The sequence below is a fragment of the Macaca thibetana genome, chromosome 19 (assembly GCF_024542745.1).
Source record: "Macaca thibetana thibetana isolate TM-01 chromosome 19, ASM2454274v1, whole genome shotgun sequence".
Classification (NCBI taxonomy): domain Eukaryota; kingdom Metazoa; phylum Chordata; class Mammalia; order Primates; family Cercopithecidae; genus Macaca; species Macaca thibetana.
The window spans coordinates 16,196,134-16,208,168 of NC_065596.1; the positions used below are offsets into that span (position 1 = coordinate 16,196,134).

A 12,035-nucleotide genomic window follows, 5' to 3' on the forward strand; every position below is an offset into this window, starting at 1 on the left:
AGAAATCAGCAAGAGAAAAACTACCAACAAGAGTAATTCTTAAGAAGGCCGGGCGCATTGACTCACGCCTGTAATCCCAACACTTTGGGAGGCCAAAGCAGGAGGATCACTGGAGCCCAGGAATTTGGGACCAGTCTGGACAACATAGACCCTGTCTCTACAAAAAATGTAAAAATTAGCCCAGTGTGGTGGCACACACCTGTGGTCCCAGCTACTCAGGAGGCAGGAGGATCACTTGAGCCTAAGAGTTTGAGACCATACTGGACAACATAGTGAGACCCTGTCTCAAAAAAAAGAAAAAATCACCTTGGGCTAGTGAGCTGCCCCGTGGGAGCTGGTGTCCTCTTGTGTCTGTTGAGAGGGTGAATCTGTTTAATGGCACTTGAAGGCACTCACTTACCTTAGCTGATAGGGCCATAGCCTGAAGCCCAGTTTTATTTTGGAGCAGGAAATCCTTCTCTGCATGCATCGTGCGGCTTCACAGATGCTGTCTTCGCAGATATACGGTACTCAGATATTCCCAAACTGACCCTCAGACTTTTACTTTTTTAATTTGAGAAAGTTCCAGAGGGAAGCATGGCTTTAGGAACTGTTTTGTCATCTACCTTAATCCTTATTACGGCATCTGTACGTTTTCAGAAGGCTTTATTTTCGTTTAGTTTGGTTTTAGTTTGATGAGGTTTTTGTTTGTTTTTTTCCTAGAGATGGGGTCTCTCTGTGTTGCCCAGGCTGGTCTCAAACTCCTGGCCTCCAGTGATCCTCCCACCTTGGCCTCTGAAAGTCCTGGGATTCCGGGCTTGAGCTACCACGCCTGGCCCAGAAAGGCTTTTTTTTTAAATGTAAATAAAAGTATCACTGTGGAAAGAGCCCCACGTGTGTGGTCAAGTTTGGTGAGTCTGCAGTTGCTGGTGTCCCAGGGCCCTTCCCTGTCCTTTGAGTTCTCAGCCCTCAGTGGTTTGGCCTCTGGCCCTCGTGGGATGTTGAACTGCAGCCACAGAAGATTGGTTGCCTGGTGCGTGGGAAGGAATTCTTGGGCCCTACAGTGGCCCTGGCAAAGGCATGCTCTAACCAAAGACCACTGGGCTATGAACACTTGGGGGTGGGTCATGATGAGGGGAAGGTGCAAAATCTGGAAAAAGGAGTTCAGCCCCTGCACGTACCCCACAGTACGAGGAGAGTTTCCTCCAGGGAGAGCTGAGGCTGTCCACGCCTGCAGAGCGTTTCTACCCTCAATGGAGGACCCGGAGAAGCCCCCATCATCTAAAATGTGGGGAACCGCAGGAACCCCTAAACAGAAACCCCCACATACACAGTGGGAGGAGTGGAGGTCACCAACCAGCCCCTCAGAGTCAGCTCCCTATAGAACAGGGTCCTGCCCCTCCATTACTGTATTTAATTCCTCCCAGTTTAAAACAATGTCATGGTTTTGACCCATGCAGGTGTCTCAACTGTGAGCACCTTGTGGCTGCGCAGAGCGGGATAGGGCCCAGCGGCCATGGTCAGCATGTGTCCAGGCCTTGCCCCATCACCAGGCCGCCTGCACTGACTGTGGCCTGACGCTTGCTCTCTGTCCGCCAGGTTCTCCCCCATGGGCGTCGATCACATGAGCGGGCTCTCTGGTGTCAACGTGCCCGGAAATGCCTCCTCCGGCTGGTGCATTTTCATCTACAACCTGGGGCAGGACGCCGACGAGGGGATCCTCTGGCAGATGTTTGGGCCCTTTGGCGCCGTCACCAATGTGAAAGTGATCCGCGACTTCAACACCAACAAGTGCAAAGGGTTTGGCTTTGTGACCATGACAAACTATGAAGAAGCCGCGATGGCCATAGCCAGCCTGAACGGCTACCGCCTGGGGGACAAGATCTTACAGGTTTCCTTCAAAACCAACAAGTCCCACAAATAACTCGCTCATGCTTTTTTTTTGTACGGAATAGATAATTAAGAGTGAAGGAGTTGAAACTTTTCTTGTTAGTGTACAACTCATTTTGCGCCAATTTTCACAAGTGTTTGTCTTTGTCTGAATGAGAAGTGAGAAGGTTTTTATACTCTGGGATGCAACCGACATGTTCAAATGTTTGAAATCCCACAATGTTAGACCAATCTTAAGTTTCGTAAGTTATTTCCTTTAAGATATATATTAAACAGAAATCTAAGTAGAACTGCATTGACTAACCAGTCCCTCTGGATGGTGGTGAACCTGAAGCATGCTTTAACCTCTAAGACTGTCTAACACGCGTTTCATTCAATGTCTCCACAGACTGGGTAGCAAAAAAAATCACCTTTTAGTTTTAGTTTTTAATCTAAAGATGTTAGACAGATGCTGAGTGTGCGTTTTCTCAACCGCTTCAACATTGTAAGCGATGTATGCTTTGGTTGACAGGAAGTTCCTTTTCCAGGCAGGTCCCATTGCCACCTCCTGCTCACTCAGTCCCGGGCTCTGCCAAGTGGTCCTGGGAATGGCGGTGGGCCCGTCCAGCGTGGGCCACCACTGGGGCCGGGGGCCGCATGCCGGGCGGGCCCTCCAGAGAAGGACACAAACGTGTTTCGTAAGCCCAGGCACCAATGGGAATGGACCAAAGAGTTTCAGGGAAACTCCAGTATATTCCAGAGTTAGATCTAAGCTCCAGGCACGGCTGAAGATGTGTTGCTACTCTGACGCCCCGAGTTTCTGTCCACACATTGCATGCACAGCGCCCCACACATTGGATACTGTTGTTCCACGATAATTTCTCCCGTTTTCCAGAGCATTTAACATAGCTTGGAGGCGTAAGATGGCTCTGTTTTTTAATAACACAGAAACATTTGAGCATTGTATTTCTCGCATCCCTTCTCGTGAGCGCTTAGACCTTTTTCTATTTTAGTCGCATTTTGTTTTGGAATTTTGCTTTTGTATGAACACTCAGCAGAAAAGTACTTACTTCTTGCCAGTTATCTATTAACCAAAACCTTTGATTTGTAGTTTTAAAGATTAACCCTCAAAGTTCTCTTCATAACTGCCTTGACATTTTGGGTTGTTCTGTTCTGTTAATTTTCTTTTGCTTTTTTGTGTTTTTTGTTTGTTTTTACTTTTGCATTTAAGACCATTAAATTTGATTTTGTTTTGCTCGAATTTTGTTTTGTTTTTTATTTTACCTTTTCTTTCTTTTTGGCTAGGGAAGGTGCAGGCGGCCCAGCATTCAGGGAGGAGTCGTAAGATCTTAAGAAACCAATACTTGCCTCAAGCAAAAGCATTTCTGAATATGTGACGCAGGAATGTGCAGTTACAGGCTGGTGGCTTTTAAACCGGGAGCCCGAAGGAAGGGTGAAAGAGAAAGCCTGTGAAATAGGCAGGGCCAGATCGCCCAAAACTCCTCAGGACTGGGATCTGGCATTTATAAATAGTATACAGAGAATCACAAACAGGATAACTTAGTACCAGCAGTTTTTAACCTTGACGTGAGACTAAAACGTGACCGTAGGCTGTTTTTTAGTTATTGCTCTCATGAGATGACGGCTGTATTTATCTGTTTATTTATACCGATCTATTTATTTATTTATTTATTGAAGTGGGAAATGGAGCAATAGGCAGGCACCACCGTCCCCAGAGCAGGTCAGCGTCTCTAGAGGCCCCTGGACAACTGAGGATGCCCATCCCCTCCCCTTTCCCTGATCTTTTACCGAGGGGCTGTGTGCGCGATCCTTGCAAATTGATGATGTTGCCATCTGTACCCAGGCCACATCTCATAAAAGTCGGCCTGGTGCCAGAGAGGACCTCCTTTCTCCCACAGAATCCCAGATCCTCAGGAACCTAAGCCAAAACCGAGGCCCGTTTGCCCAGATTCGACACAAAAGAGGGTCCCTGCTCTGTTGCCGGAGAGCAGTCTCCACCCTGGGACCAGAATGTTTTCCTGGAAAAAGAAGCCTTTCAGGTTTCCCCAGGCCAGCATCTTCAGATGGAAGGTGGGAGCCAACACCTTCTGATGGAAGGTGGGAGCCAGCATCTTCTGATGGAAGGTGGGAGCCAACACCTTCTGATGGAAGGTGGGAGCCAACATCTTCTGATGGAAGGCTGGATTCCCGCTTCTGAAACTCCCCTTGGAGTCTCACTGCCATACATGCCCGTAGCTAGCATTCAACAGAGAACTCTGTCTTAAGCTTCAACTGTGAAAAGGATGACGGGCTTGTAGCCAGCACCTCAGCTTCTTTCCTCGCCCCTTTTTATCTGAATCCTATCAGTTGTTCTGATGCTGGGACAGGTGAGAAGAAACTGTGAAGTGTATGAGCCTTTGAGAGTTCCCTGAAGTTTCTCAGTTCAGGAACATTCTCATTGTACGTGGTCTCCACTGTTTGAACAGCCTTCTAGCTAAAAAATTCCAACGCCTTTATTTGGGAGTCTTAACTTGCAAGCTTGTGGAAGGATTTAGCTTTTGAACTGTCACTCCTGAAAAGCAATCTCCGTTCCCATCAAGGTTCTAGTTGCCGGCCCTGTGCCCTCCAAGTTCATTACATCTTGCCAAGGCCTGTTTGCAAAGGGGAGATCCCTTTTCTTTAAAAAGGCACAACTCAAAAGAAACCATTTCTTTAAAAATTTTACGTAGATGAGTCGTATTTATAGTTAACAAAAATGAGTGCTCTCCTTTTATTTGGGAATTTCGATGAAAAAGCGTTCAGAGTAGATAATGTTCATTTATCAAAAATCTGGTTTGGGAAATACCAAAGAGGCTTTGATTGAATTCCCTTTTGACCTGTGTGTAACTTCCTCTGGTAGTTAGACCCCAGGCAACTCCGAATTTGTGAACCTGCTTCCTGATGAATTCTCCCTTGTTCCCCCTTGGCTTTGCCATTATTTCGTTTTCAGTGTGATTTGCCAAGCCACAGTTTTCTGTGCTGGCTGTGCCTCTAGTCACAGCTCTGTGACTGATTCCCTCCCGGGTGCTGAGTCCTCTCCTTGGCCACTATCCTGCGTGAATATCCTGAAATTCATGGACTTCCTCAGGGGCCTGCCCGCAGGTGGTGCTGGGTGGGTTCCACCACCTTCTCCTGGAAGGTGAACCTTTTCCTGGCCAAGGGCAGCTGCCTTAACCTCTGAGAGTCTGCGCTTGGCCTTAGTCCTGGAGACCCAGTCTCCAGGGACTGAATCGTGCTGCTGTCGGGAGCCAAGGCCGGCCCTTAGGAGCTGGCAGCCCAGGGGTCCCTGCTGGATCAGAGAAATAGAAGCACCCGAAGACGGTTAGTGGCAATTCCTTGACCAGTTTGCTTCCAAACGAAGGCCATTTGTCCACCAGGCATTGAAAAGACATGACTTAACCAGTCCGGTATCGGACTTGAAAATCAAAATTGACATCACTCAGCTGTTACATTTCACATCCCATTCAGCCCGGTTTTATTTCCATGTGCTTTTCGCAGCCTTCCTGTGTTGGATGAAAGAGAATAAGAATTCAGCTGACAGGAGGCCTCTATCGTCTGTCCCTCCACCCCTCCCTCCACCTCAATCCCCTCCCATCTTCCCCAGACCTACCTCACCTACTAGGACCTGAGGCAGCTCCTTAGCAGAGACCCCTGGGGTTCAGCAGACTCTGGGGGTCAGGGAGTCCTGTCCCCGGACTTCCCAAGACAGCCCTGAAGTCACAAGTGCTTTTTTTTTTTAATTGGCATTGGCAATTGGCATGTAACGATGGCAGTAGAATCTGAATCTCGGATCCCAGGCAGGGTTCACGTTTCCAAACCTTTTGATTTCCCCTGACTTCTAATGGCCGGATCCTATTTTTCTACCTTTCAGTGACATCATTCAGGTTTTTTTCTTGGCCATTTAAAAAAAAGCTTTTTTTTTTTTTTTTTTTTCTCGCTTGTAAGTCACCGCCAGTACGTAAGTTTGGCTAACGGAGACTTTGACAGGACTGGATTTTTCTTCCACTAGAAGAGAAGGCTTTTCCGTTGGTTTGGGGCCACCTCTTTGACCATGACCATGTGATGTTCCGTTTACAGTGACTTGCTTTGGGGGAGGGGAGGCTCTCTTAACCGATTCCCATGTTGTACAGTAGATGGTTAGACCTTTTGTATATTAGTGTGTTTTAAGTTATTGATTTGTTTTATATAAAATAATTTATTTTTCAGGTGCCATTTTTCATTTTAACTTTGTTTTTACATGGGTTTGTTTTCAATAAAGTCTGACACTGGTGTCCAAAAGTCAACAACAAAATGAATCCCATTGTGTTCTTTTGAAGATGCTTATGTAACTTTTAAGTTTTTAAAATTATTTTCAGAAAAAAAAAAAAAAGAAAGAAAAGCCCTCACCGGTTTTCCATCAGCCCATTGCCTTTTTCTTTTTATTTTTAATCCTTGTGAATAAATGTTCTTTAGTGTTTTAGGAGGAAAAAGCAAACCTAGATTTTGATAACCCAGAAGACTTCAGATTAATAAAGAAACTTTGAAAGAAGACCATTTTTCAAAATTTTAGTGAAGTGTGAATATTTTTTGTCAATGGCTTTCTCAAAGAGAATGAAACTTTTGCACCATTTTCAGAGTTTTTATAGAGATGCCAAATTGATATATTTACATGTAATGGAAACATGAAAAAGTTTTATTAAACAATTGTTCATAGCTGTGTAGACATTTTAATTCAGTTTCCAAAGCTCTCAAAAAAGCGTATTTTTGAAGTACGGAGTGATGCGGTTTGGGGCGTGGCTTACAGTTCCAAACGACTCAATTGTCCGGATACTCAGTTCTTTCTGCAGGTATCAGGTTCGTGTTAAACGCTGTATGTTAACTATGACTGGAATTCTGTGATATTTTGGTAATAAATGAAGTGGGATCATTGAGATGTGCTGGTGTAGGGGTGATGGTGTGTCACTTGTGAGCAGCCCACAGCCCAGTAATAGAGTGCTAGGGGATGGGGACCTCCTCCCTCCAAGGTAAGCCTGGGCCAGGCCCCGGGAGCCCACGAGGGGACACCCAGTTCGGGTGTGCCCTGTGCTGGCTCACCCACGGCCCTTCAGCTCCCACCCAGATGCCCCTCTTCTCCAGGTTCACAGGTCAGTGGGCCCACTGAGTGGCCCCTGGATATGGCCCCCCTCCGTCTGCTTCCCACACCAGTGCTCCCTGAACAGTGACCCGGGGATCCAGCCTCTTCCCCCGTCTGTATGTGGAACCATAGTCACTCCCGAGCCCTGGGACCGTCCTGAGTGTCCCCTCCGTGAGACTGATCTCCTTTGGGATGGGAATGGTTAGGGGTCTCAAGGTCAGAGAGTCCAGGTTCAAATCCTGGCTCTGACACCACTCCCCAGCGTGCGACCCGGGGGAAAGTCTCTGGCTCTCTGAGTCTCCGCTCTACCCTCTGTGAAATGGGTCCACGCTGCCCATCCCCTCCAGATCCTCAGGAAAATGAGATCAAGTAGGAATGGTGACAGTTGCTACCAAGACTCCGCCAAGGACTGGATGGTCGCGCTTAGCACTCGGAGAGTTGAGCTAACATAGTCCCACGGGCGGGCTTCTCGGAAAGCATTTACGGAGCCCATTTTCAAGTTGCTAGTTTCTCTATTGCTTGTGCGTCTCGTGGGTCTGCGTTCACCATCTTCTCTTCCAGATGATCCCTCGGCTTCCGGGAAAACTTCGTGTTATCCGACACCACCTGGGGCCAAAGGGCCAGGGCTGTGCTCCAGCCAGAGTCCTGACAGTGCTCAGGCCTGTCCCTCAGGTGTTCAGAGCCCAGGGGCTGACAGCTGGGGCTCCAGGGGCCTCTGGGCAGCTCCCACTGGCTCAGGCTAGTGGATCTCCTGACCGCCCAACCTGTAAACCCAGGAGAAGGGGTCTGGGTGTCTGCGCCTCCCAAACTTAAGAATGCATCTGCATCCCATAGGGGAGCATCGTTTCAAAGCAGATTCAGCTTCTGCAGGTCTGGTGCGGGCCTGGGAATCTGCATTTCTTTCTTTTTTTTCTCTTCTTTCTTTCTCTTTTCTCTCTTTTCTTCTTTTTTTTTTTTTTTTTCTTAAGACAGAGTCTCACTCTGTTGCCCAGGCTGCACAGCTGCAATCTCGGCTCACTACAACCTCCACCTTCTGGGTTCAAGCAATTATCCTGCTTCAGCCACCCGAACAACTGAGATTACAGGCCCACGCCACCATGCCCGGCTAATTTTTGTATTTTTAGTAGAGATGGGGTTTCACCATGTTGGCCAGGCTGGTCTCAAACTCCTGACCTCAGGTGATCCACCCGCCTCAACCTCCCAAAGTGCTGGGAGTACAGGCATGAGCCACGGCGCCTGGCCTGAGAACCTGTATTTCTCCTGGGCGACGCCAGTGTCAGAGGCTCACCTCGAGAAGCAAGAAGTTTAGAGGAGTCCCCTATGTGGGATGAACCTTAATGAAACCTGACAGCCCCCATCTCCACCTCTGCTCCAGAGATGGCTTCCATCCCCGCCTCACCCCAGAATTCAGAGCCAGAGAGGCCCAGCCCCAAGCGAGGCCCCTGTGCATGGCAGGCGACACTCAGGTTCCACCAGACCTCTCCAGACCTCCGCCTCTCATGGGAGCTATTTCCATTGCTCCCTTCAAGGGCAAGGGTCTGAGGCCTGCATCCTTTTTCCCTTGGGCTTCGTGTGTGTGTGTTTCAACGTCAGTAATTTCTTAGCACAATTTAAAAGGATTTCTGGAAGACAAGGAGAAACTGACACCTGTGTTGTCCGGAGAACCACGGTTTGTGTTTACTAATACGAGTCCTGACATGAGAGTGTTTTCACCGGGGGGCGAGGGGCGGGGAGAGCGTGGGTTCCCTCCCACCTCAGTGTCCTTAGAGCCTGAGGAGTTAACAACCTGTCCTGAGAACTGGTATGAGGAGGGAGGATCGCCTGAGATCAGGAGTTCAAAACCAGCCTGGGCAACATCATGAGAGTCTATCTCTACAAAACATGTAAAAATGAGACCGGGCATGATGGTTCACGCCTATAATCCCAGCACTTTGGGAGGCTGAGGTGGGTGGATCACTTGAGGTCAGGAGTTCCAGACCAGCCTGCCCAACATGGCGAAACCCCTTCTCTACTAAAAATACAAAAATGAGCTGGGCATGGTGGTGTGTGCCTGTAATCCCAGCTATTTGGGAGACTGAGGCAGAAGAATCGCTTAAACCTGGGAGGTGGAGGGTGCAGAGAGCCCAGATCATGTCACTGCACTTCAGCCTAGGTGACAAAGCAAGATGCTATTTAAAAAAAAAAAAAAAAAAAAAAAAACCGAGCACCGTGGCTCACGCCTGTAATCCCAGCACTTTGGGAGGCTGAGGTGGGCGGATCACCTGAGGTCAGGAGTTCAAGACCAGCCTGGCCAACATAGTGAAACCCCGTCTCTACTAAAAATACAAAAATTAGCCGAGCGTGGTGGCGGGCGCCTGTAATCCCAGCTACTCGGGAGACTGAGGCAGGAGAATCACTTGAACTCGGGAGGCAGAGGTTGCAGTGAGTCAAGTTCACACCATTGCACTCTAGCCTGGGCAACAAGAACGAGACTCCATCTCAAAAGAAAAAAAAAGGCCAGGAGTGGTGACATGCACCTGTATTCCCAGCTACTTGGGAGGCTAAGGTAACAGGATCACTTGAGCCCAGGAGTTCGAGGCTGCAGTGAGCTATAAAAGAAAAAAAAGAAAGGAAAGGAAAAATGTGCAGGGCCTGTTGGTCAAAGATGACTAAATTTCAAAATGTTTGCTGGGCATGGTGGCTCACACCTGTAATCCCAGCACTTTGGGAGGCCAACGCGGGTGGATCACGAGGTCAGGAGTTCAAGACAAGCCTGACCAACATGGTGAAATCCCATCTCTACTAAAAATACAAAAATTAGCCACGCGTGGTGGTGGGTACCTGTAATCCCAGCTACTCGGGAGGCTGAGGCAGGAGAATCACTTGAACCCAAGAGGCAGAGGTTGCAGTGAGCCGAGATTGCGCCACTGCACTCCGGCCCGGGCAAAACTCCGTCTCAAAAAAAAAAAAAAAAAAGGAATTTCAAAATGGCAACAGAAAGCATTAACCCAAGTGGGGGGTGGGCCCTTGAGCACCTGCCAACCTCCCCTCACTCCCTCCGCCTCCTGGGCAGCCTCCTGCCTCCCCTCCCTCCGCCCCCGCCCGGGGTCCCTCCCGGCAGCTGCTGAAGGCCCTGGCTGGGAAATTCTCTCCCAGATACCTGAGGCAATCGAGTCTCCGCTCAGAACTTTTCAGTTCATCTTAGGACTTCTTGTAGACCGTGGCCTTTCACCTTCATTGCAAGGATGGCATTTTGTCAGTTTGGTTTTCTCACGGTGAGGGATGTTAATGCTGGGGGATGGTGGGGGAAGAGGAAGAGGAGGAAAGGGAGGAGGGGGAGGAGAGAAGGGGAGGAGAAGCAGGAAGGAGGAGAGGGAGGAGGGGGATGAGAGGAAGGAGAGGAGGGGGAGGAGAGGGAGGAAGGGGAGGAGGAGAGAGGAGAGGGAGGAGGAGAGGGAGGAAGAGGAGGGAGGGAGGAGGAGGAGGAGAGGGAGGAGGAGGTGGAGGAGGACAGGTAGGAGGAATGGAATGGCAGCCAGCCCAGGACCTGTGGAATGAGTGGGGCCTGGGTAAGGAGAGGAAATTGCAGCTGAGAGAGCCAGCGCGTGGAGGGAGGAGAGGGAGCAGGCCTGGATAAGGCCACTGAATCAGGCTCCTTTCCAGTTGATGGAACCCAGGATAAGAGATTGGGGGAAGGGTGCACCTAGGAAGGGGCAGTTGACAAGGGGATTTGTGACAGGACAGGCCCCAGTGCCAGTTTCTATCAAGTCAAGCCTCATGGAGACAGGCCTGTGGGTCCTCAGCGAAAGCCACGCATCCCCCAACCCACAGCATGTGGCCGGCCACTGGCCAGCGTCAAAGAGCTGGGGAAGTCGAGACCGTGGAAATAGCCTGTGATGGACCTGGGACCTCTCAGGAGAGATGCCCGAACCCCCCTGCCGCCCAGTAGGGCCGAGGGCCTCCGGAAAGTCTGGAATCCAGGCAGGAGGAAATGATGCCTTGGCCACAGCCAGTTTTGAATTTTTTTTTTTTTTTTTTTTTTTTTTTTGAGACAGAGTCTCGCTCTGTCACCCAGGCTGGAGTGCAGTGGCCGGATCTTAGCTCACTGCAAGCTCCGCCTCCCAGGTTTATGCCATTCTCCTGCCTCAGCCTCCCGAGTAGCTGGGACTACAGGCGCCCGCCACCTCGCCCAGCTAGTTTTTTGTATTTTTTAGTAGAGACGGAGTTTCACTGTGTTAGCCAGGATGGTCTCGATCTCCTGACCTCGTGATCCGCCCATCTCGGCCTCCCAAAGTGCTGGGATTACAGGCTTGAGCCACCGTGCCTGGCCAGTTTTGAATTTTTTTAGAGACAGTGTCTCACACTGTGTCACCCAGGCTAGAGTGGACATCATCATAGCTCACTGCAGCCTTGCCATCCCAGGCTCAAGCGATCCTCCTACCTCAGCCTCCCGAGTACATGGGATTGCAGGTACATGCCACTACACCCTGCTATTTATTTTATTAATTGTATTTTAATTCTTTTTTTCTTTTTCTTTTCCTTTTTTTTTTTTGGGCACAGAGTCTCACTCTATCGCCCAGGCTGGAGTACAGTGTCGCAAACTTGGCTCACTGCAACCTCCACCTCCCGGGTTCAAGCAATTCTCTACCTCAGCCTCCTGAGTAGCTGGGACTACAGGCACCCGCCACCATGCCCAGCTAATTTTTGTATTTTTAGTAGAGACGGGATTTCACCATCTTGGCCAGGCTGGTCTTGAACTCCTGACCTCAGGTTATCCACCTGCCTCGGCCTCCCGAAGTGCTGGGATTACAACCATGAGCCACCGTGCCCAGCTTCTATTTTAATTTTTGAGACAGGGTCTCCCTTTGTCGCCCAGGCTGGAGTGTGGTGGTACAATCACAGCTCACTGCAGCCTCGAACGCCTGGGCTCAATCACTCCTCCCACTTCAGCTTCCCGAGTAGCTGGGACCACAGGCATGTGCCACCATGTGCAGCTGACAGATTCTCTTTTACATGCTAGCTGCGTGGCCCTGGGCAACCCCCTTCAGCTCTGGAA

At 49.6% G+C, this 12,035-nt stretch overlaps 2 protein-coding genes across 2 annotated transcripts in view; both read left to right on the forward strand.

The window, feature by feature from the left end:
• ELAVL1 (ELAV like RNA binding protein 1) overlaps positions 1-3,109 on the forward strand; it is a 49,659-nt gene extending 46,550 nt beyond the window's left edge. The window contains exon 7 of the mRNA XM_050770829.1: positions 1,579-3,109. Within this exon, the coding sequence (XP_050626786.1) occupies positions 1,579-1,903 (325 nt within the window). The 3' untranslated portion in view covers positions 1,904-3,109. The remainder of the gene's footprint in view (positions 1-1,578) is intronic.
• The window catches only part of TIMM44 (translocase of inner mitochondrial membrane 44), a 108,293-nt gene that overhangs the window by 64,939 nt on the left and 31,319 nt on the right, over positions 1-12,035 (forward strand). The gene's annotated exons all lie outside the window — the stretch shown is intronic.